Raw genomic sequence first — 25,891 nt, forward strand, 5'->3', positions numbered from 1 at the left:
AAAATATCAAGAGCTGGGTTGGGTGTTTTTTTTTCTTAGGGCCTCGTCCTTTCGAGATAATTATCAGGGGTCAGGTGGGGTATTCACTCTTCTTTTAATAACTTCTGCCATCTCCCTCCACATCTCCTCCGCGCTTCCATCCCTTTCTCACTTTATCTCTTCTCCTATCCGTCTTAGAAAACTTCTTTGTTCTTCATCTTTCATCCGCCACCACCTTGTCCTTGGATTCTACGTATGATATCTTTTCCTCAATTTTTGTTCAATACGAAAATCCATGACGAGCATCCTATATTGTGTTGTTAAACTCTCTTCCAAAATAATTTTACAATTAATGCAAAATTTTTGGTCGACTCTCTTAAATAAGAAGAAGTCTATTTGAGAGCTTGTCATGCCACTCTTATAGATTATAAGATATTCGTATTATTACATCCTTAAAAATAATTAATTTTCAAATCCACTATTTAAAAGGTCATCTAAATGTATGAATTTTATAGATATACATTAACTTACGTGAAAATTTATTTAACTAAGTTTTAATTCTTATTAACTTTCCCTAAGGGAATCAACTCCTAGAATAAACTATCAGATGCAACAAACATTGTTTCTTCTTTCACAGGCAGCTTTCCTCAAAAACATTAGATTTAGTAACACTAGTTTCACCAAGATAAATAAACACTACAATGTTTAATTAGATGATGTAAAGTGAAAATTTTGCAATATATATTATATTACCTCGTTATAACATGTGGTGTAACATTGTACAAGGAATTTGAATTGAAGTTCCTGTTCAGGAGTGGGGATTTTGGACCCGAGGCCGGGTTCAGGTCTCTTGGGCCAGTACTGATACCGGTACCGGAACAGTTCCTACTGGAGGGAATTGTAAAACAAAATCAAAACTACCGAGATACCGATAATTACAGGGAAAGCCGTGACCAAATATAGTGCTCCATAGCCCTGCAGGCCAAAGAACTTCCTCAGTGGAAAACCTTCAATGAATCACCAAACAAAAGTAAAATAAAAGATGGTAGAAAAAAATATCAGATGTCACAAAGTTGACGGCCTAATACAACTCTCTTCCTTTATCAGGACTTCAAATAGATAAAAAATGTTATTGTAGACTTCAAAATATGGTGAATCCTATCCTACACGTGGCAATGTATCAATCTATGATGATACAAATATAAGAAGTTATAACTTTTTTGAGTAGTTGATATGCTGCCATGTATAGGATTCACCATAAACATGAGTCTATATAACATTAATCCTCGAGATAAGCCATGCAAGATTTTTCCAACAAAGCACATAAATTAAATTAAAAAAAAAAGTTAATGAATTTAAATGATAATTGTGAGAACTCTATACTATTCTTCAACAAACTTTTGTACATAGTTCTGAATATCATGAATTATATGACTAAAATGAAATGGAAGCCAAATTCTATTATCATTATGAACATCAAGTTAGATTATTAGTTCAATTTAATTTTCCGAAAGACTGTATCTTGGATCATACTTACAACATCATAGTTTTTCAAATTCAAATAGGAACAGTCATGGTGGGGGTGGCTAACCAAACAAAATAAGCAGGAAACAAAAGCATTAAAAATCATCTTCGAGGCAGGTTAGGAACTGACCACTGCTGGCGGCACTTCTGTGTCGTCGTCATCATCCACGTCGTCAATTTCAGCTGCTGAATCCCAATCAACGTTCAACTTCTTTGCAGCCACTTTTGGATCTATTCCTGTGTCAGTTGCTTTTGCATAGAGCGATTTGCTAGGCTTTTTTTTTGGTGCTTCAGTCTGTCAACATTCCATAGTTAGAAGATGAAGAAGAAAAAGAAACAGCAGGAATTGAATGAAAAGGTAACAAACAAGGACAATGTGAAGCACCAAGACAAACTTGGTGAATCATGCATCAAGATAATCTAATGGCATAGATTTTATCATAATTTTACTCGTTGAATTATAATTTGATCAAAACCTTTGGTCTAACAGATTAGTTTGGTTCAACATGCACAAAGTTTAATTCAGAGCATTTAAGACATGAATTGTTCATAGCTATTTGTGTAAATAATATTATTAAAAACGAAAACGGTCAAAGAAGAGAAGATTATTCCGGTAGAACTTTCTTGACGCCATAAAGATGCATGTTTAAGGCAAAAACACAAGAAGCTACTCAAGTGCGAGTGCCTTATTTAGAAGGCGATTTTACTGGTATGATGCATTTCAGAGGCCATTGAGAAAACAAATGATAACACCTCCATAAAGCACAAAACTATCGACAATCTTAGAAGAATGATCAAGATATATTGCATGTTGAAGCAGACGTTATCACATGCTCAAATTGAATCATACCTCCAAATTAGGCCATGCAGCCAATTCCTCAGCAAGCATTTTCAGAGCAACTCTATCCTTTGGAACTTTTCCTTCATTCACCTAGTAAATGTAAAATTAGACTAGTTTTTCCATAAGCAGCAATCAATTTTATACTGGAATTAAAAGCCAAGGAAGCATAACGGAGGTGCACAAGATGTATAGCTTTTCAGACAATGAATTGCTGATTATGCTCTCATTCCCTTAACTTTCTGGTTTCAAAAGCATATAATTAGAAGCTATCGGAAGAGACTAACAACATTCTTCTTCTTGATGTTTTTATAAACGAATAAATCTTATTAACTTGAAGCGAAAAAATTACTGGGAGGAAGAGGAGAATAAGGAATCCTCCACAAAATGGAATATGGAAAACAATATAACACAGCTTCTGAATCCTTCATTATATCTGTTTGTGAAACCCCTCATTAGAAAGGCCATGCACTTTACACCAAATAAATGGCAAACATCTACCAAATTGAAGGGTATACTCCAAACAGGAGCACCAAATTGAAGGATATTGTACACTGCCACAACAACTTATGTTCTTTACTTCTACCAAACTATCAAATCTAGTCACTGGAAATTGGTCCAGGGATTTTGAAAAGCTCAATAACATTGACCATATATGCCAAATAGTGAGTGTTATAAGGAAACCACACAGCACAATGCAAGAACAAGAGAGGAGCAGATTCTGAGAAAGCAGCACAGGTTACACACATTTAAGGGAAATGAGATGATCACAGCCACTAGCCAGAATATGATCTATAGTTCAATTTTATAATCATTATTACCAAAAACTTTGTTGATATTTGTAAAAAACATCTATTATTTAAGCTAACAACACACGTTTTGATTATCATTATTATTGTAACGAACGAACTTACTTCTTCCAAGGCAGCAACTAGATCATCTCTTGTTGGTGCATCGGGATCTTCTATGCCGAGTAATCTCCTTCTCTCGACTTCTCTGGGATCCTCAATCATTATGGTTAGCTTCACCTGGAAATCGGGGTGAAGAAATAATTACTAGATAGCAATGCGGCAAATGCAAGAATCGGTTGAGAGACACAGTGGCAACAGTGAAAACCATAAGCTCAAACAATATTTTTTAAAAATCTCAGTTCAGACTCTTTAGGCCATTCTAACGAACAATAAAAACAAGCATCTAAGCTTAGTCATAGTAACTTATCATAAATCATATATGTTTTGTCATTCTGATGCACAAAAATAAAAAGTGTCCTTCCCTTTCCATTTTCCATATTTCCTTCTCTAATTAACAATAAAAAGTTCTAAGCTTCTAATTTGATTGGAATGGCATGATCGTAACAACTTCAGTATCTTACCAACCCAAATAATAAACAGTTCTTGACATATATTCATCAACACACAACTGATTAAAAAACCAAAATTGTAAAAAAACCAAAAAAAAAAAAAGATGAAGTACCTCGCCGAAGAGCATGTCCCGGTTTTTCCTAAGAAGCTCCAAAACCTGCAAATGCAATCAACAATTGAATTAGAAAAAAAAAAACTTTCCGAAAAAATAATTGAAAAGAGAAATTAGAGAAACGTACGCTTTTGATTTGGTTAACGTATTGAAGGTCCTCAGGTGTTGGTTCATCCTCCTCCTCCTCTTCTTCTTCTTCTTCTTCTTGTTGCTGAGTAGAGACTCGGAGATCAGTGTCTTCGTTCCCAACGAATGGAAGAAAAGAAAGTGAAGAAGTTCTGCGATAGTGGATAAGGAGGTGCCTTGTGAATGGAGGTCCATTACTATTCGGAAAGAGGGAGGAGTGTGTCTGAAGAAGATAAGAAGAAGAAGAAGATGATGATGAAAGAAGAGTGTTTGGTGTTAGGGTTAGTGAGAATAGTTGAGAAGCCATTGGCATAGGTAAGCTTCAAGGTAGAAACAGTTGAATTTTTCTGTTACTCTATCATCTTCCTTTCTGTTTAGCAGTTTCGTTTAGTTAGCTCAGTTTTCAGTTTTGCGGATAATTATTATTATTATTATTATTGTTGTTGTTGTTGTGTTGTGTGGCAGGGGATGAGGTTGGGGAGGAGGCTACACCAATAATCTTGCACAAGAATTGGGAAGGAGCAGAACTTTTTTTTTTTTTTTTTACTTTTGGATTATGAAAAATCATTATCTGTGTATTTAGTATTATTTTAAAAAAAATTTAATTTTTTTAAAAAATTAATTTATAGCTTTTTGAAAAAATAGTAGAAATATATCACTTTTCTATCTTTTGATAAGTCGTTACTACTTACTTAAAAAAAATTAATTTTAAAACAAAAAATTACTTTTTTTTTTGCGTGAAAAATACTGACCGTTCACCGCCATTTTCACGCAAGGTCTGCTAGAAGTATTGATCTTCTACTACTATTTTCAGACAATATTGCATTTAAACAACCTACTGCATATATTCCTTCTAAGTATTTTTTTTATCATTTTATCACTCTATTTTTTATTATTAAATTTATATTTAATTGTGGTATGAAATTTCAGTTTTAATTTTATTTTTTTTCATTTGTGATTTTATAGTTTGCTATTATTTTCATGGTTAATTACAGCAAGTTCTTGACCTCAATAAAAGAGAAGAGAGTTCTAATATGAGTAAAAAAATAAAAAACAAGCAACAAAATATATATTGACACACATTTTATATTTATTTTTTATTTTCACCTACCATATCATACACATTATTAGTGATTAGATTATATAAAATCAACATTCAATATTTGAAAGTATTTGTTATCATCACTATTTTAATATTCATTCTCTTCTGTAAAAAATTTTATTTTTTGAGTTATTTATCCAAACGTTACAACTTTAAAATAAGTATTTTTATAATTAAAAATTTAAACACAAAATAACTTATTTATAAGCTATTATTAATAAAAGTCCTTATGTTTTAAACTTTTTTTTCAAAAAAATTTATTTAATAATTTCTTACGTCAGAATCTTACCTCTTATTCAATAGTGCAAGGAGTGTAAATACTTAAAACACTCTTCAAATTTTTAAATTGGGATACTTTAATTATTTATGTTGGAAAATATACAAAATAAATTTTAATATTTATTTTTATTAGTTATTAATAGGAACTGCTACATAAAATGTTAATTCAAATAGAATTTTTTATTTCTGATATTAGAGTAATAATGTTGTTTGTTTAAAATGTGGACAGTTGAGATATTATTTTTAAATATAAAACAATTTAATTAGAAAAGTAAAAATTAAACCGTCTAATTTATATTAAAAAAAAATTTGAGGCATAGAAATCAAATTCTTCAATTTATGTATTTTTTATAATTTAAGAAATTCCAAAAATTATAATATTAAAATATATTTTTACTTTTATTTTTATACTTAAAAAAAGAGCCAATAAAAATTTTTTGATGTTCAGGTATGCAATATGAACAAATTAATCTTTAGAATAAAGTATAAAATGGTATTCAAAGAATTTTAAAAAATTTAAAACAGTTTTTTAGTTTTTTCACCGACTGTTTTAAAAATGTGTGAGGGTTTAGAATAGTTAAAAATTTAAAATATAATTATAGTTTTTTAGAGATTTAAAAACTTTACAAAAATTCCAAAAAAATTGAGCATGATAAACGTAATTATTTTGTTTGAAATTTAAAAGACTAATTGACTAAATAAAAATTCAGAAAATCAATTTGAATAATGAATAAAATCTAAAATATTTTTTTGAATAATTATTGTTAATAATGTATTTTTTAATTTATATTATCGTTTTATTCACTACTATTACTTATGGGAGAATGGAGATTTAATATTTAAAACTCTAAAATCAAATAAGATATTCAGCTCAATCAAAAAACTAAAAAATATAAAATCACACCATTTCTAATTATTATTTGTTTTAGAAAAGGGATTTACTTCAACTGGAGCTGAAGGTTCCAACTGGAGCTGAAGCACGAAGAAACCCCAATTCAGCTGAAAGATCGGTTTTTTCTTCAATTACTTCAATACTTTGTGTTTGTCCCCAATTGAATTATTGTTCTATCAATTCGGATATGGACCAAACCGTAGGCGGCGGCAATGGCGGTGGCGGCGGTGCTTCCTCCGACGTGGTTGCTGATTTGGATGGTTTCAAGCGCAACGTTGATGAAATTGTTGCCAATGTTGATAAGGCACCTCATCTTTCAACTCCTTAGATCTTCCTTAATTTTCTTTTATAAATTTTATATTAACCATAATACCATTACTTGTTTTTATTATGCTTTTGTTGTTTCTCTGTCTCTTGAAAAAGGTGTGTGCTTGTTTTTCAATTTGAACATAACTTTGAAACACTATTTAGTCTTGGCAACAATGGAATAGGGCATGATTAGCTGAGAGTTTTAAATTATAAGCTCTTTTGAGGCTAAAACAAGCTTAATCCAAACAAATATGAGGAGATTTTGGTGTTCAACCATGCTAAGTGTACACCAAAAATCATATTGTTAGGAATGTATTCATATTGTTCTTCCCAGAGCAACAATTTAAGTGGAATTCAGTTAAACAGTGTTTGGAATTCAACTTTCATTATTAGTGTTTGTATTGTGGTACATTAAGTTTACTGATGGAAAATAAATTAAAGGCCTTTTTTATTCTTTTTCTAGGGTTAAAGTGATTTTTTAAGTTGATTTCTAGGCTTGAGATTAATATTGCTAGAAGACTAGTCTGAATTCATTAGCATCTTTCGCACATTTTAGAATATCAGTTAACTACTCGTGAAGGGTTGATTAAGGTGATATGCAGTTTGACTCTTACAACAATGATGCGGTTTTGAACATTAGATGAGGAACTCGTGTGGGGAGAATTCATAGTTCTTGTGCTCCCACAGTCCGATGAGTATTGATGGGTGGTTCTAGGAGCTGAACTTATGTGGATACTTTGTGCTTTCACAAAAAAAGGAATATTTGTTAAGTATAGCCATGTAATTAGTCCTTGATTCGATCTTGTAGGTGAACATTTGTTGTTTGTGGATATGGTGGACATTATTTGTTTATGAGAGAACCTTTATACCAAAGTACTATCCAAACACCATAAAAAACCTAATAAACTTTATCCCATGTTAAACGAATACACAAAACCCTGTTTTTTAGAACAACCAAATTTCCCGGATTGGTTTTAGTTTCCATGGGTGAATTGCTCAACTTTGGGCAGTAGCAACACTTTTTTCCTTTTGTGAGTTATTTCCTTTCCCTTTATGCTATGGTTTAAATGTTTCTTTTATTGAATTAGTTATCAAATAACTAGCATGTGATCTTTTAATTATTAGAGGGCTTATTTTTATGAAACTAGTATTTTTCGGCATCAACACAAGTAATTGGCATATTATGAACAATCCTTTGAACATGTATTCATCTGCCACATATATTTTCATATCTGAAGTGATTTCTATCAGTAGAACCCTAATTCTCTCATTTTAACTGCAAAATTATTTTCCTTTTTTTTTTAACAGGGTGAAAGAAAATATACATCTTTCGTGAATATTTAAAGCTCTAGGGGTAGCTTATACTTGCTGCAAAGTGCAATTTTGCTTCCATTCATTACGTTAATGTTATAAGCTTTGAACCATTGAAATTGTTTGTTAAAAGATCATCTTATTGCCTTTGCAGCTTGAAAAGCAATTGATTGAGGTTGAACAGTTCTACCAATCCAATAGTAACAATAGCATTCAAGGTAATAATTCTAAAGGTGGCCCAGTTGTAAAAGAGAAGGTTCGAGAGAAGCATCTTATTGCAACTAAGAAGCCATTGCTGCTAGAGGCTGCACGAACTGAAACTGCTGCTACAAAGAGAATGCAAGAACTCATGCGCCAGTTTGCAACAATATTGCGGCAGGCAAGTGCAGATGTTTTTTACCATTATTTATAGTTTTTTGTGTATTGTGGGATTAACATGGAACCATTTGGCTATGCAGCATGCACCCTTTAACTGATTAACTGATTTTGCTTTTTGGCTGGCCAGGGTGTATATTGAAATTCCCACAACTATCCTTGACTAAGCTCAGTTCACTTCACTTATACACACTTGTCGTGTTACCTGAGTATATATTCAAATCTCTCAATAATTTCCCCTGTAGTCTCCTTAGGTCTCCGTTCAATTCTCGCTTTAGGATTACCCAGCATCTGATCCACTCTCCTAATTTGAGCCTCTATAAAGGTCTTCTCCAAACATATCCAATAACTATAAGATCATATGCTTCTGACTAATAAATTCCTAGGAAGATAAGATACCTAGAGGTCAAGTAACACTATTATTTATTTAAAAAGTCGATAGTTATCCTGATGTATTAGTCCATAATTTTGTCCAGCTAGATATTTTAAGATCTTTTCATGTACATTACTGTCATGACCCTGTAGCCAACCAATTTTGGTGGGATGAAGATTGGTTGTTTTTTCTGTGATCTTTTTAAGAGTTAACCACAAATTCTTGAGATGCACTTTCTTTTCCATTTTTTAAATTATCATCTAGCCCTTTTAATGTTGAATATTGTGATTGAGCATACCAAGTTCTACGTGAAAATTAAATGTTGATATATCATATGTGTTTCTACTCAGATCACTCAGCATAAATGGGCCTGGCCCTTTATGGAACCTGTAGATGTAGAAGGTCTTGGGCTTCATGACTACTACGAGGTAATGCCTTTCTGTTGCTTACAAAAAATACTTGAATATACTCTGCTGAAAAGAAAAGGTTAATTATTGGCTTGGTCTTTTTTTTTTTAAAAAAATATAATTTGTGCCGCTGGTTTCACATTTAGAACTTTAGCATGATTTCTAAGTGTTTATTTTTCTGCTTCTAGGTTATTGAAAAGCCAATGGATTTTAGTACAATAAAAAGTAAAATGGAAGCCAAGGATGGCACTGGATATAAGAATGTCCGGGAGATATATGCTGACGTAAGGTTGATATTTAAGAACGCAATGAAATACAACAATGAAAAACATGATGTCCATGTTATGGCAAAGACCTTGTTGGAAAAATTTGAGGAGAAATGGCTGCAACTTTTGCCTAAAGTTGCTGAAGAGGTAAATAATATTTTCCAAAATAGTTTTTTTTTTTTTTTTTTGCTTTTGAAAATGAAAATTTCATATTTATAATTATGGATGCTGCAATTACAATGGAAGCTGTGATTTCGTGCTGCCTATGTGGCTGTGATATATTACATCATGCCCTTGCCTTTTCTCTATTCATTGTTAGGAAGCTAGATCATTGGAGGAAGAAGCACAGGCCCAACTAGACCTGCAGCTTGCTCAGGAAACTGCTTATGCCAATTTGGCTAGGGATTTAAGCAACGAGGTTAGTTATTGTTATAATTGAATTTTGCATTCCAGCAAAACTAAAATAATTTGTTTGATGCCACCTAGAAGTATGTACAATGATCCGTGCTTTCAACTCCCTGGTTTTTCAGCTTGAAGAAGTTGACATACATTTGAAGAATCTCAAAGAGATGGTGATTCAGAAGTGCAGGTTTGTGGAAAATTATTTGTCACTTGTTCCATATCATTGGCATGAAATTGAACTGAAAATTTGTTACTGAATCTGTATTTTCATGTCCTATCATTCCGATTATATATATATTGTATTGTATTGAATTCATGATCCTTGTTCAGCATTAAACTCAAAGGTGCTTAAATCATACTGCTGAGACAATATGCCGATTTGATCCATAAATGTGTGTTTGATAGTTTGTTGCATTGAAACTTGAATGCATGATTTATCTTGCAATGGTACTTTGGTATTGTGTCGATTGTTGACATTTGGCACTGCTTACCATCACTGACCATGACAAATGAAATTTAATGTAGGAAACTGTCTACACACGAGAAGAAACTACTTGGGACAGCTCTCACCAAATTGTCTCCTGAAAACCTAAACAGGGCATTGGAGATTGTTGCTGAGAACAACCCTAACTTCCAATCTAGCGCCGAAGAGGTGGACCTCGACATTGATGCTCAGGTCTGTAATGCTAGTTTTTTGTTTATCTACCTACCAACTTTCGCAGCATTCCATTGTCAAATTTTGACCATTCTGGCCTGTTTAAATGTCATGAGGGTTCGGCTATATTTTTATGTTGGTTGCCGAATACCTAACACAACCCTCCTCCTTTATCCGGACTTGGGACCGGCTATGTACCGCAAGTGTAACATAGGCGGAGTTTGTTTAAATAACTACTTTAAATTACTTTGGAGGTCCCCAAAGTTAAAACATTTCTGATAAAGTCCCTGAACTATACCAATGGTTTTTTTAACCAAGTCATTATTTTAAAAATTTTGTGATCAAGCCTCTATATTGATGATAAACCAGTTATTTATACATTTTTTGTACGGTATACGGAATGATCAAAAAGCTTTTAGACTAAAGGGATTAGCTTAGGTTGAAAAGCATTTGTACAATATAAAGAATTTTTATGTAGAAATATATAAATTATAAGAATGTAATTGAAAAATTTTGTACAATATGGAAACTTACACAAACTTCTCAACTATAGGAATCTAATTGAAGGTTCGAATGAAAATTAAAGGGATTTTTATAGTAATTAAAAACTTTTATTTTTTATTTTATTTTTTTATCATGTTACTTGCTATGCAAAATTTCATCATATTTTATTTTTAAAAATTTACAGACGGACTTCACCCTATGGAGACTGAAGATTTTTGTAAAAGATGCACTTGATGTTCAAGGAAAGAGTACCGGGGGAATAGCTGTTAACCATAATGATTACATGGATGACAAGAAAAACAACAAAAGGAGGAGAGAAATTTGTGACTCTTTGGCCAAGACAAACTCAAAAAGGACTAAGAAAATCTCTAACTTGTGACTCCAACTTTGTTCAGTATATATATATGTAAGGCAATAGTTTGTTTATAATGTGATTGAGCTCAAGTTGCTCTTTGGATGATGCATTGGAACTATTCTGTAACACCTTTTATTACCCCTAAAATTGTAATGCTTGTTCTTGTTCATTCCCTCATTGGAAGCTAAAACCAAACAGGCACTTTGTCTGCACAATATGATAAGATGAAGTACTGTTGCTTGTTAGAAATATAAGTAGAAAATTATCTTGCAATTTATATATACTGTACTTGTAGGATTCTTTTCAATTTTATATATCAAATTAAAAGTTGTTAAATTGTTTAGATATGATCATATGACGAATTTTAAAGTATTTCCTTATAAAATGACAATTTAAGGGCATAAAATATGACTTCTAAAACTGTGATTTTAAATATGGTGGTAGAAATGTAAATCCCCTTGCAATGTGAAATCACTTGGGAAAATCCATTGTCAAAACCAAGAGGAATTTATTGATATTTGGTGTATATCTTTAAGTAGGCTTGGCAATACTTGACCTTCTTAATTTAATGTTGACATTATAATGATACCAGTCTTGGTGGACACAAAATGATTGAAATGATGAGTTATCTATGAGTTGAAAGTTGAGATATTGAAAGAACAAATTTAGGTTAAAAAAATTTGACCATGGTAATCTTTTTTTAAGTTCAACTAGAGAATCAGTCCATAATTAGTCAATAAAATTTTTTCACACATTTGTCTTTCTCAACTAACAAGAGTAAGAGGAAAAAAAAGATAAAGTTAGTCAAATATCGTTTGAAAAAGTTGATTCCTAAATTTTTACATTTTTTTTATGGTAAACTATTAATATCTTATTTATAAACAACTCTTAGGAAGTTTTTTTTTCAAAGTCTTAGGACCCATCTCAATAACTTATAAAATGAATTTCATGTTTACATGTCCAAATTCTTCTAATCCAATTATATGATCACTCTAAATCAATTAAAGATTCAAGATGTTTTAATTTTTTTGCTAGGGTCCTCTAGTCACAATCATTGCTAAACTATATTTAATATTTAAAATTTAAAATCCTATAACGTTTGTTTTTCTATGAACATCAACACAAATTATTCTTTGAATCATCCAAGCGGGAATCTATAATCATCACTTCTTCTACTATAAAACTTTATTTTTTCATGTTCTATTACTTTATTTTATGTTATATATTTAATTAATTTAAGTTGATAAAATAGTCACTTCATTTGTCAATTTAAACAAAAAAAGTTTAAATTTTTAGTAATAGATTTATAAATAAATATATCTTTTTTTTAAAAGAAATAAAGAGTTCAACACTTATAAAGCTTACTACAATTGAAGAAGTGAAAAAAATGGAGACAAATAAAGTGCTCTTTGTTCCACGCACTCCTTTAATACTCGCAATTCTGATTCCTAAAACCAAATATATCTAATGAGTCCCATTTTTACCGATTTATCTTTATGTTTTGATGTTTGTTGCTACACAATTTTGTTTTTGTTTTTTACTCTTGCAGAAGGTGAGTTTAAGAAATTGGAAAATTGAAGAAAAAGTGGGAAAAAAATATCATGGGTAGCACATGGTAAGAACATGGGGAAGTGAATGAAACCCTTTTCAAAAATATTAACTTGAAGCCATATAATTTATGTACAAATATACACACCCACAAACTGTTTGTTGTGTGGTCTCTGAGAACAAAGGTTTTAGATTCATTCACATATGAGCCAAAAAGACAAAACCAACGCCAAGAACAAGAACTAGAATTAGATTTAATTACCGAAATGTCCCCATTTGATTCTCCTCAGCCAACAACAACTGAGACTAGCACTCATAGCATCAGCACAAGCAACAGCACTAGTCCAAGTGGTGGTGGTGATATGATTTTGCAATGGGGTCATAGAAAGAGATCAAGGATCTCAAGGGGTATTGCCATTGAGGATTCTTCTTCTTCTGTTCATGCTAAACAACATAAGAGGAGGATCAGCAGCAGCCACACTGTCCCTGGAAAGCCGGCAGCCGTTGCCGCCAAGTTGTCGTCTGCCGGATCCATGCCGCCGCCGCCACCTTTTGTTTCTTCAGGAGCAGCTGCCTCCAATGGCAGCAGGACCAGAAAACATAGTCCTAGGTATGAACATTCCCATTGTAATTTACTAACTTTTACTCTTTTATGAAAAAAACTTAGAATGGTTATCTACTGTGCTCTCTCTTTTTTTTTTTTTTTTTTTGTATCTGATCTTTCTCATCTTAGTTTTAATGAGTAATTTTAGAGGTTTGTCAAGGAAGACATTTTGATGCTTGGATTAACTAGAGTATATTACATTTTATTATGGTTCAATTTGCACATAAAGTTTATCAAATCCAACCTCAACTCAGTTTAAAGTGCTAAAGGAGGAATATATTATTTCTTTTTTTTTTTCATTCTATAATTCACTAAAATTCTTTTCATTTTCTCAGTAAATTTTTTTGTTTTTCTTTCTTTGCTAGGTGAGATGTGATGGATGATGAATCCCACTGCACTTTAGGTTCTATGGAAAGAAAAATAGTACAATTGTGTTAGATAAGATACATAGGTACCATTTACACTTATGGCAAATTCCTCTTTTTTTTTTTTTTTCTTTATGCCTCTGATTTTCTGATTGACATTTTTTTTCACAAACAGAGCACTGCTACTTTTGTTATTCAATGCTTTCAAAAGATGCCATTCCTTAAAACATTGTTCCAGTTATAATAAGAGTTCAGTTTTCTTTTATAAATTTAATTTCTTCTGCTTCAAATTTAAACTTGATAGTTAAAGTTTTTTATTATAGTCAAAATATATGTTGCCAATAATGCTAGAAGCAGGCATAGAAATTAATGTGTCCTTTAATCTAACCCTAGATCTTGTTTTCTCTTATTATCCTCATACAAAATTTCAGCACAATTTGAAGTGCTAAAAAAACTCATTTCTGCTTCTACATGAACAAAGTAGAAGCATTTTATTTTAGTTTTCATTTACATTGTTGTTATCTTTTTCCTGAGCATTCATTAGTTGGAAATGAACAGGAATTTGGAAGATCCATCTGCAGCTGGAAGTGAATCCCCTTCAAGAAACAGCCAATGCAGCAATTCCATTGTTCCGAAATCAGCAGCACTGAAAAAGTCTCATTCCGGACTAGAAAGAAGTAACAGAAGGATGCCTTCTTCTGGTTCAGCAAAGTGTCAGAAGCCGAGTGGTTCTTCGACAACACAAGCCTCTGAAAGACTGTACAGTCAAGGTGATTCTGCCTCGGTGCAATCCGAGCAGGATCCTGGTGTTGTTCCGGCTGTATCAGCTATGACCTCGCTGGCAGCAAATGGAGACAAGGTCACTGTGGAAGTAGTTAAATGGCCAAGGATCTACATTGCACTTTCAAGGAAGGAGAAAGAAGATGATTTCCTTGCCATGAAAGGAACAAAGATACCTCAAAGACCAAAGAAAAGAGCAAAGAACATAGACAGAACTCTACAGGTGTTACCATATTATATTGGATATGTATCATGTTAGATAGTTTTAGATACTTCTAGTTATATTTTTGTTTTCATACTTATTTTTTTATAATATTTACACCTTGATAAGTGAAATTTCTATAATAATTAACCAAATAAGCATACTTTATTTCTAATATTTATATTACTATTATTTTTTGGTTTGCAGTACTGTTTCCCAGGAATGTGGTTATCAGACCTGACAAAAAGCAGGTATGAGGTCAGAGAGAAGAAGTCTGTGAAGAAGGTAACCCTGCTTCTCCCTTTATTGCTCCTTCCTCTCTTTAGGGATGTACAAAGAGTAACCATTCCTCAATTTAGTCCTCCAAAGATTTTCATGATATCAAGTTAGTGCTCAAAATGTTGGACATCATATTTGTTCTCTCATTGTTCAATGTTCAATGTGGACAAAAATGCAGTCCTTAAATTGATGTTTATTATATTACGAGTGATCAAATTAACATAAAAATATATTTTAAGGACTAACTTAACATCTCATGTATTTTTCAAGGATCAATTTGAGCATTTATGCTTATGAATGTACATACATCGCAGCATTTTGATTAATTACTTTTCCTACATAATGAAACCTTTATGATGAAAGACTGAATTGCTTTTCGGGATTGACGGATTGTGCAGCAAAAGTGCAGAGGACTGAAAGGATTGGAAAGCTTGGACAGTGATTCCGAGTAAGCATATATAGTCCAATATGCTTACTCAAAATCATGGTCGAAGCTAGGTGTGTGACAAGTGAACACTAACGAAGAGGAGAATTTTTCTTTTAGAAAGTCTTCAAAGCTGGTGGCATGATTATTTTCGCTCTTCACAACCTTGTCATTGAAACTGGCTCAATTACCATTTTGAGTTGTAATCTTAAGGGACTATAGCTCATCCTTATTGGCATGGAAGTGAATGGCTAGAAGCTCTAATGTCTTAAAAGTAGACATAAATAAAGAAATAGTCATTTCTCAAATTTGAAGCTGGAGATGGTACACCATGAATTGTTCCCTGTTTGTTTAGAGTAGCAGAATATCAAGGACCCTTATTTTATTTTTTTTATTTTTTTTTGTATTCTTAGTTTATTTGCAATGGTGAGAAGTAATTTTTTCCCTCATCAATTATTTGTTCTTAAATTTTATTCTAGTTTGTCTATTGGAGTGGAAGTTACATGATATGAACGAAAAATTGCCACATTATTCTTAATGAATTTGGTGTAAGAAGTATCTTAGTTTCATTTCAGTTGTAGGTATACAATATTAAGAACATTTATGTTATGTATTGAAAGATGTTTGAATTAGTACTCTGGAAATTCTGTAGACATTAATGAACTTGAATTGATGGTTTACCAATGGAATAGAGTCATATATATTCCAAATGTTCATTTTACTTTTATATATACCTTCCAAGTTTGATTATTTTGACATTTAATTGTCAAACAAAGCACATTCACATTAATGGCACCACCACACTATTGTCTAAATCATTAAATTTCAGTTATAATTGTTCAAAAACTTAGTTGCATGATGGTATATACACCCAACTAATTGGCCTCTCAACTTGAAGCGAGGAAGATTTAACGATTGCTGCTATAGCTATGCTTTACATCCAAGTAATAATACTATAGATTGTCAATAATATAATTCAGGCCTCTCTTTTCAGAGTTATAAATAAAATGGTCCAATCATGATATATTGGATTGCAGGAAATTAATAATGATAATACATAATCAACAACAACAAAGTCTTGTGCCCTTATTTCACTAGTTGGGATTGGCTACATGAATCAAACAACGTCATTGAACTCTATCATGTATCATGTCTACAGTGAGACAAATTAATAGTGATAATAATAACAACAATAGAGATAACTTGAACTCCAAAATCCATTTATAGATGCTACACAGTCATGCATGTAGTTTAAAATACCTTTAATGGCTAAAACAAAAAGGTTATCCATGTTATCTCAATAGCAAGTTTAAACTTGCATCAAAATACCAAAGATTACTTTACAATTAAAGAAAAACCAAGATGAATGCCTCAAAAAGGAAGATATTTAGATCTGTAACCCAAAATACACCTACAAAGTACACCACATGCAGTTGCAATTGTACATTTTAACAACTAATTCAGTTGGTCATTTATCTTGTATCCTCTTTCGTTCCTATCATGAATAAAATTACAGGCACCTGGAGCAGTCAGCAAAAATAGGTCAGTAATTTTTCCTTGGATGCTGGGCATGTCAAGTTCAAAAGAAGAATCAAATCTTCAAGTTAACAATCATAATCTGCAGCAATCTGCAGACACTGAAACATGCCGCCACAATTCCTTGGTTGGCTGATTGTATGGTCCAAAGGAACATATATGCACTTTCTTCTCCACTGGAAGCAGAATATCTGTACTTTCTCAACCATCTTCTCCACCTTATGAGAATGAACTGTTTCTTGACTCCTTTTTGAGGCCCTATAACCAAGTACAAAAGTTTTAGAATTACTATAATATTACTATAATAAAAACAAAATGTTAGATTACTCAGAAAAACATGATTTACTCGAATAGAGGTTTGATCACAATTTTTAAACTACAACGACTTTGGCTGAAAATTGTTTGTACAGTATAAGAACTTATTAGAATTGTTTAAACTTTAAACTGTAGAAACCTTATTGAAAATCGTGTTAACCTAGAAGACCTTAAGTGTAATTTAACTAGGACATTACTATTTAATAACCATCAAATTTAATTAACCATGCATATAACTAACCAGCCGTTTGAAGGATCTGTTCATTGCTGTTTTCTTTTCGAGATCTGGTCTGGCACGATCCAAAGCCTACAAAACAGGCACAGTTTTTCTTACTATGAAAGTCAACAAATCCCTAAACCATAATGGAAACCAATGTATGTATGTCGAAAAAAGCCAAGGGCTTGTTAGGTTAATGTTTTCCTTTTCTTTTCTTTTTTTTTTTTTTGCGAATTACAAAGGTTTATGAACAAGCAAAAAATGAGTTTACCTGAATCAAGGATTCCACTCGACGCCGCATCCGTGTATGCATAAATCCTTCTGAACACTGTTAAATAGGCATAATGTAGACTGGGATCAGACATCTTTTATGCAAGTTTATTTAAATTTAGCAGAATTTTCCATCTGATTATATTCCTCTTATGTCTGTTTTGAGTATGAACAGGTCAACTTAAGAGCAAAAGATGTTTGTTCTTCCATTTAACGTTCATGTTCAAAATATCCATGAAAATATCCAAATTCCCTTGGAACTCCTTTCTTCTACTACTACTACCATTATCATTATCATTATCATTATTATTTTTTCTTTCTGTGTCTCTATCCTTTCCACTATTTAATCTCACACTTATGCAGTACTCCTCACTCCATCTTCAGAAAAAATTAAATGTCCAAAACTAAATTAATAAATGATACTTTAAATCAGTTAATTATCTGTGAAATAACTTTTGGACAACTTATTTCACAGTGATACTTTGATAAAGATGATACTATGATAGTGTAAAAGACCAAGGTTAACAATGCAATAACTCTAAATAAATGATGGTATTATTATCTTCATGATTACACCAGAACAAGCACAGCATGTTCATTTATCATGACACAAGACGCACTGTGATGATGAGGAAATTCCATTAAAATACCTTAACATGATAGCTAACATATGCGTGAAAAGTCGATAGATTCCATACTGTACGATCCAGTTTCGGGCCTTCAACATGACGAGGGAAGATAACTGCAAAGTTGAACAAGTTACATTGTGATTATGCAAACTGAAGAAATGCTGTATGCTTTGTGTCACTTTCCAAACACTAACCAAATGTTACAAATCCTGCATTAGCCAATAATGCATCAGCAGAAACTTCTTTCAGTTCCTGTGGAGGAGTAAGAGACCACGAACATGGAGGTGTATTATGAAGCCCAGCTGTACGTCTGGCTTCAACAAATTCCTATATCACAATAAACCCTGAAAATTAAAACCATAAAAGCACCGAACCAAAGAGCATAGCACTGTACAAGAACGGTTTGCGAGAAGCAAACAGAAATGTTCTTTTATCTTTATCTCTCCACACTCAGTAATCCGACTCACCATTAGGCATTAACCGAAAAAAAGCGAAAATCACACCTGCAAGAATGAAGTTGCAAGGACAGTGTCTATTGAGTCGTTGAATCTCATAGGATACACCACAGTCACCTTATCAGCCTGTGAAGAGAAACCATTTCATCATCTGAACCAGAAAGAGGGTTCCCTCCCAAATAATAAAGCTGAGTAATGCAAACTCAATCAAGTCAAGGCAATGAAACAAATCTAAAAATGTGAAACTCAATTGTTCAAATTTCATATTAAAAAATTCTTTATTTTATTATTTTCTGCTTTTCTCTGATTCCAATTAACAGCTAACAGCAAACAATTTTTGCAGGTTTTCAGGCAACAGGGAAAAAAAAGACTAATATTTGTGTTATGTGATTCAAGAAATTTCTTCAGATAGCACATATTCAATTATCTTTGGAGTAAAGAACATGTTCATCTTAAGGGGGTTTCATTCAAATACGTGTTGATTGCTTCAGCAGCTTTGCTCTTTTTGTTCCCTCTTATTTTTTTCTTTGCTGGTCATAATTTACTTTCAAGAGATGACCTTTTATGTCCAAAATCACTCTAATTTCTTTTGGTAATTCTTGAGGCTTATGGCTGATAAATTGTGAAGAACCTGGGAGTATTTTAATGCAAGAATTTGTGAAGATAATTTACCACCGATAAATTCTCAAGACTGATAGTGAAGAATACTTAGGCTAAAAAAGAAGTTAACCATGCTTATAATACGCTGTTACCTTCGGAACAAGAAAAAATGACTCCCTTGGCCGATGCACAAGGGCGACAAGTGGATCAATGTCTGGAGCAACAGTTCTTGAAGCAAGATGTTTTAAAATTACTCTCAATGGTGCACCAAGGACAACCTCCCTCACTGATGCAATTTTCACCAAAAAGGATTGCCTTTGATCTGCACATAATCGGAAACACCACCAATTATAAAAGACCAACATCAACAACCAAATAATTGAATCTAGAAATACTTTTTCCCCCATCCACAAGAATTGCAATTCAATGCAGAATAGAATATAAGCATAGAATGATTAAAAATGTAATTTGATTGACATTTGAAAGAGTTTATATTTAGTATAATAAAGTAAATACATGAAATTCAATAAAGCATGAAGTACATGAGTTGACAGACCAGAAACTAAGTTCCTGACAAAATCAAGGCTTTGATATCACGTAGTGACCATCCCAAAAGCTTAAGCTATTAGGTGAACGCACATTGAATGCCTCTTATTATATCACTTAGTATAAGATATTTTACAAATCCTATCCAATATCTAATATAAATAACAAATATAGATATTGATTCCTGAAATTAAAATAGAAAGGCAACAAGTCCCCATAATAATGGAAATGCAATTCATCTCAACCGTTTTAATGCATAGAAAATACAGCAGCTAATAATTTAGGAAGAACTTCTCATGGAAAGGGGCACGTCAATTAAAAATATTGAAAATTTAAAACCATGATAACTATAATACATTAATACCATGCTAAAAAAACAGCAGTTAGAAAGCTTATGATGGCAGGATATACAGAACCAGTTTGTACCTTGATTTGCAGGAAGCTTTGACAGATTTATTTTCAATGTTAGGTTAAACCCATCCCTTGGAGGATCTTTAATTTGTACAGTAGCTCCGTATGCAGCTTTTATTGCGTCTATGGCTCCAAAAGGAAGTCCATTGACAAAAATTGTCTCTGAAGATGGGGGAGGTAATGATACTGAAAGCAACAAAACATGAGGATTCTTTGTTGACACCTGCAATAATTTTTGCTTGGTCAAATGCACATCCCAAAACTGTCAGAAAACCAACATATAGCTAACAAAAAGTGATCAAGGGCAACCATACAAATGATATCCACAATCATTTTCAACATAAAAATCATGCTTACCTGAACATGATATCGAACATCATCAAATTCAACCCAGTGGTGATCCAGTTCAATACCCTTTTCAAGACTGAAGCAGACAGTATATTGTCATTAGAGATATGCCGTAGATCATAAAGGCAGAAGTTCAGTGTTAAGCAGAATATGCTTCATTACAAGTGAATGGAAATGATAGATAATGATGACCAGAACTCATATATCAATGTATCAGTTGCTGTAATTCACCCTCTGCTACTGAAATAGAAATTGACAGATTCCAAAAACAAGGGAATCTAGTACAATTATCTTTCTTGAACAAAAAAAAAAAAAAAAAAAAAAAGAATAGATAGATTGAGGATTTAACTGTAAGCTATTTAAGTGCCTGCCCTCCCTCCCAAAAACATTGTCTGATTTCAAGATACTCCACTCAGTCCCTTAATTATTCTCTCAGTATGGCTACTTTCATCCATTAAACTGCTTAAAAGTCCAAAGCTCCCTCTAAGATCAGGTCCTTTATTTGGATTGGTGCTTAATATAAATAATACCAGAGAACATGTTGTGGGTTAATAGGCACATAAGGCTATTTCCCTTGTATTTCTGTTATTTTGGTGCCTACTCAGAATCAGTTTGAAATATATCCATACACTTTCCTGTTTCTATCCATCTATGGAATTCCTTATTTTTCTTTTTTCAGCAAATGCTCGATGGATCCCAAGTTAGTAGTCACTAGATCAACTTTCAATGCTTACATAATTCGGGTAGAAGTAAAGAAGCAAAATCGTTGCAGCAATGTGCAAATTGTGCTACACTCCAATGCACGTGCTTCAAACATAGCTTTTATATTTAAAAAAGGTATGATACAACAGTGGATTTGGGATAAACAAACTAGCTTCTATTTGATATAAGGAATATAGCTATATAGTGGCATAAGAAAGTCAGGATGATAACACAAACTAGGTACCCATCCTTTACGGTTACTTAAACAGAACAAACAAGACCATAACGTTCTAAAATGAATCCTATATTCCTATTTAAATTTAAGCTATTAACATCTAAACACCTTTAGCATTTTTGAGGCCTCCCTCCCACTATCTCTAGCAATTGACACCGTTCCATCCGATCCAAGTCTCTACCAGTCTTCTTCACACGTCTCCAAATCACCTAAGGCAAGTTTCTACAATTTTCTTCACAACAGATGCCCACCCCAACTTCCTCTCTGATGCACTCATTCCTAATCCTTCGTCCACTCATCTAACATAGCATCCTTTTCTCCGCAACACTTAGCTTATTTTCTTATTGAAAGACAATAGGAACTAACTTTACATAAAAAGGTTCTAGAATTTCACTCAATCCAAATACACCAAACTCCACCTAAAGCATAACACTTGCAAGACAAGTTTCCCTAAAATTAAAGGACCAATTGCATAAATACCTTAGTTTCTATAGATAATTTGTTAGGTACACTAGTTACGTCAAACTATACCAACCCACCTAGCAGAAACCAAACAAAAAAGCTTCAATTTTTGTCATGAACTTGCACTCTAAGCAAAAGAATAATAAGAAAACAAAAAAGTATTATTAAGAGGACCTAACATAAAACACAGAACCTAAATTCGTGAATTGAATGAAATGTAAGAGAGAGAGAGAGAGAGAGAGAGAGAGAGAGAGGGTTTGGGAACATACTTCTGAAGGCGATTCAATAAGGTTTGAAGGAGGAACCTTGAATGGGACTGAAGGAGTATCATGGATCTCTATGCAGCTCTCAGCTTCTGGTCTCTGCTATGGTTGATTATGGGTTGAGAGTGGCAGTGAATTGGCTTAGGTTAGATCGAGAAAGAGAGAGAGAGAGAAAAGGATGATTCGTTTCTTGAAGAGTGAGAATTGGAAAGAATGGGAATTAGAATAAAAAAATGGAAAATGGAAACGGAGGTAGAAGCTGGGTGGCGCTGATTATTGTGATTGATACCATGCCCGATGCTGTCAATGAATCCCGATGCCGATTCCTTTTGCCTCTTTTGGACTTCTCCTTTTTTTTTTTTGAAATATAATTTCCAAATGTTTCTATTTTAAAATTAAAATTTGTTTTACTCGATACATTTTGTAAAACGATCAACTCTACCGTTGTAGCTTGTGAAGTCAATTAATGTTTGAGAAGCTCCAAGCCTAAAGTTTATTCTTTTGCAATTACTGGGAGGCTCATTTTTTTAGTAATGAAAAAGAGCATGTATTATACTTAGTTATGAATTAATGGTGTGTTTTTTATTCATATGATTTTTTTTAATTTTAAATTATAAATTAGAAGCTCAGATTTGGCTTGCATGGAAAAATCGAGCGTTTGATTTGTAACAAAGTGAATTTAAATTAAGAGAAAAACAAAATTGAGCCTTCTATTTATGCATGGTAAATTTTTTTATTTTAAAAGAGAAACAAATCAATGGGTAAATTTTGTAAGAAAGAATAAAAAATTTTAAAAACCCAAATCGAAAATTTGGGGTAAAAAACCATAATAAGCCAACTGGCTCAAAAAATTACGTAAATACGCCAAAGCAAAAATCGTTTCAGCAATAAGCCAGATCGCATTTTTATATAATTCGAACCAGCTTGGTTCGAACTCTATTTGTTAGTAAATCGAACCAGCTGAGTTCGAATTACGGTTTTTTGTTGGTAATAAATCGAACCAGCCTGGTCCGAATTAAGAATGAAGGTAATTCGAACCAGGTTGGTTCGAATTATAGAGAGAGAAGGTTCCCATGTAATTCGAACCGGGTTGGTTCGAATTACACCAATCATAGTTCGAACCAGGTCGGTTCGAATTAGTGTGAGACTGAGCTAGCTGTGTATCTATGGACGAGGCAGAACCGAATCGGCCAAAGAGATGCGGCCTATGTCGCCAACCCGGACACAATTTAATAAGAAAAAATAAACACTAAACTGTTTCAAGATTCATTGATCATACAAAATGAATGTCCCAGAACACAAATAAAAAAAAACATAGGTAAACAGACTATAACATAACAAAAAAAGTACAGACCACTATCATACATGATTGAACTTTAAAGAAAAAAATACATAATTAAAGAAGCCATATTCATTACTACTCGCAACAATCAAACTAAAAGTCATGTGCACTAATGTAAATAATACTGAGACTAACAACATGGGAAATAATCTAAATAACTCTAAGACTAGCAAGATGCGCACTAATGTAGATAATGCTAACACTAACAACATGCATACTAATGGTGTCCTGTCTGAGACGAGCCTGCAACCTGTGGGCAACTACGTCGTGTGTGTCCGGGTTGGCGACATAGGCCGCACCTCTTTGGCCGATTCGGATCCGCCTGGTCCATATTCGTCCGTATCCTAGTGGATCTAGGACGACCCTCTCTGGCACGCCTCTTGTCAGGGTCTGGAATCACCGTGGGCCCGTCGTAAGGTGGCCAGAAGCCCTCCGGGATCGGAGGTGTGAATCCCATCCGATAAACATTGAACACCGAGCTAATCTGATAGACGCTGTGAACGTAAGAGGTCCAGGTGACCCATGAGTATGCACAGCATGCAAGTGCGTGCTGACACGGGAAATGAAGAGCCTGGAAGTAGCCGCAGTCACATGTCCGAGAGGCAAGTGATACTCTGTAAGTACCCAAGGAGAAAGAACCAGTCGGAGTGGTCTCTGCTACAGTGAACTCGGAGTTATCCCGGTCATACAGCGTCACCGTGAAGCACCTGGCCGTCTTCATGTTGGCCTCAATACACTTCACCAAATGCTGACTGAATTGTTGTCCTGTTCCCATCTGGGCCTCAGCCTCTCTCCCCTTGCGAACAAACAGTTCCGCAAGCCTACAATATGTTGCCTTCACCAGGGATGCTACAGGGAGATTTCTGACCCCCTTCAGGATAGAGTTCACACACTCGGAGATGTTCGTCGTCATGTGACCGAATCTCCGCCCCTCATCACGGTGCTGAGTCCACAACGAGTAATCAATCCGGTTCGCCCACTCACACATCGCCGGATCTTCAAATCGCAGGATATCAAACCAGTAATCAAATTCAACCTCAGTCTTCGCATACGCCGCGTTCACTAGTAGCCTCCTAGCGTCTTTGCCCTTGAAGGTTAGGGCAAAATTAGCCGCTACGTGTCGTATGCAGAATGCACGGTACGCAGATGGCGGTAGCCAACCGCCGTCAGGGGCCTCAAGCGCAGCCTTAATGCCGTTGTGCCTGTCCGATATAACCAGCAGACCGGGCTGCGGGGTCACGTGCTGTCGAAGGTGCGAGAGAAAGAATGTCCAGGATTCCGCATTCTCACCCTCTACTAGGGCGAATGCGACAGGTAGAATGTTCGAGTTCCCGTCCTGTGCAATCGCGATGAGCAACGTCCCCCCATACTTCCCATACAGATGTGTGCCGTCAATGCTCACTAGCGGCTTGCAATGACGGAATGCCTCGATGCACGGCGGGAAAGTCCAGAAAAGCCTCTGAAAGTACGCTTGAGACTCGTCCACTTGTCCTCCAACTCGAACCGGGGTCGTCTTAAGGACGACAACACTACCAGGCATCGTCAGCTGCACACCCAACACCCACCTAGGCAAATCATTGTAGGACTCATCCCAGTCACCGTATATGATGGCAATAGATTTCTGCTTCGCCATCCAAACCCTCCGGTAAGTCGGCTTAAAACCGAAGTGCGCTGCCGTGGCGTTCAGGAGCACCTTGATGCTCACGGATGCATCGGCCCTAACCATTGGCATAATGAACGCCGAAATCACATGATAATCCAAACTCCTGTGGTCACTCGAGATGGATGTGGCCAGGCAAGTGTGAGGTCCATTGTACCGTTTGACCTCCCAAATGCCCTTGCGCTTCCGGAGACTCAGTCGAATCAACCATGTGCACCCATTCCCAAACTCGGAACACTTGCCCATATACCGGCGGTGATCGGACTCCACCACCTTGTACTGTACCCCTCGCCGGATGCTGTAAGTCTTCACACTTAAAAGGGCCTCATCTTTATCCTGGAATTGCTGACCAACCTGGAACTCTGTCAGACCAGTACTCCCTTCCGCATCTCTAGCTCCGAATCCAACAGCATGCCCAAAAACCCCCTCATGTCTCATGGCGTCCAAGTCCAACGAGGAAAAATGTGGTGGATACTGCTGTGTGCCAGAGCTAGAACCACCTACCTCCAATGCAGGCCCAGTCGCTCC

The 25,891-nt window shown here is 34.3% G+C and overlaps 4 protein-coding genes across 5 annotated transcripts; 2 read left to right on the forward strand and 2 right to left on the reverse strand.

The window, feature by feature from the left end:
• Nucleotides 1–676: 676 nt before the first annotated feature.
• LOC112796173 (ycf3-interacting protein 1, chloroplastic) lies at nucleotides 677–4,463 on the reverse strand. 2 transcript variants are annotated; one of them, XM_025838510.3, is made up of 6 exons: nucleotides 3,942–4,463; nucleotides 3,815–3,859; nucleotides 3,256–3,369; nucleotides 2,354–2,434; nucleotides 1,634–1,798; nucleotides 677–954 (listed from the first exon to the last, which is right to left on the reverse strand). In XM_025838510.3, exons 1-6 carry the CDS (start codon nucleotides 4,251–4,253, stop codon nucleotides 865–867), a joined length of 807 nt encoding a protein of 268 aa, XP_025694295.1. In that variant the 5' UTR covers nucleotides 4,254–4,463; the 3' UTR covers nucleotides 677–864. The 2 variants fall into 2 exon arrangements, with proteins under 2 accessions (XP_025694295.1, XP_025694304.1); XM_025838519.3 differs by having other exon boundaries at nucleotides 677–986.
• Nucleotides 4,464–6,107: 1,644 nt separating this feature from the next.
• Nucleotides 6,108–11,447, forward strand: LOC112796185 (transcription factor GTE1). Its single transcript, XM_025838532.2, has 8 exons — nucleotides 6,108–6,517; nucleotides 7,988–8,212; nucleotides 8,932–9,009; nucleotides 9,177–9,401; nucleotides 9,574–9,672; nucleotides 9,785–9,843; nucleotides 10,182–10,332; nucleotides 11,000–11,447. Exons 1-8 carry the CDS (start codon nucleotides 6,401–6,403, stop codon nucleotides 11,192–11,194), a joined length of 1,149 nt encoding a protein of 382 aa, XP_025694317.1. The 5' UTR covers nucleotides 6,108–6,400; the 3' UTR covers nucleotides 11,195–11,447.
• Nucleotides 11,448–12,503: 1,056 nt separating this feature from the next.
• LOC112796194 (uncharacterized) lies at nucleotides 12,504–16,088 on the forward strand. Its single transcript, XM_025838542.3, has 4 exons — nucleotides 12,504–13,328; nucleotides 14,246–14,690; nucleotides 14,877–14,954; nucleotides 15,347–16,088. The coding sequence occupies exons 1-4, from the start codon at nucleotides 12,985–12,987 to the stop codon at nucleotides 15,398–15,400; spliced, it is 921 nt and encodes a 306-aa protein (XP_025694327.1). The 5' UTR covers nucleotides 12,504–12,984; the 3' UTR covers nucleotides 15,401–16,088.
• A 487-nt stretch (nucleotides 16,089–16,575) lies between these two features.
• Nucleotides 16,576–22,905, reverse strand: LOC112796202 (actin-related protein 2/3 complex subunit 2A). Its single transcript, XM_025838555.3, has 10 exons — nucleotides 22,368–22,905; nucleotides 20,709–20,775; nucleotides 20,367–20,574; nucleotides 19,547–19,716; nucleotides 18,843–18,920; nucleotides 18,534–18,666; nucleotides 18,361–18,452; nucleotides 17,712–17,768; nucleotides 17,465–17,530; nucleotides 16,576–17,166 (listed from the first exon to the last, which is right to left on the reverse strand). The coding sequence occupies exons 1-10, from the start codon at nucleotides 22,427–22,429 to the stop codon at nucleotides 17,128–17,130; spliced, it is 972 nt and encodes a 323-aa protein (XP_025694340.1). The 5' UTR covers nucleotides 22,430–22,905; the 3' UTR covers nucleotides 16,576–17,127.
• Between the last annotated feature and the right edge of the window lie 2,986 nt (nucleotides 22,906–25,891).

The sequence above is a fragment of the Arachis hypogaea genome, chromosome 1, assembly GCF_003086295.3.
Source record: "Arachis hypogaea cultivar Tifrunner chromosome 1, arahy.Tifrunner.gnm2.J5K5, whole genome shotgun sequence".
In the NCBI taxonomy this organism is placed as follows: Eukaryota; Viridiplantae; Streptophyta; class Magnoliopsida; order Fabales; family Fabaceae; genus Arachis; species Arachis hypogaea.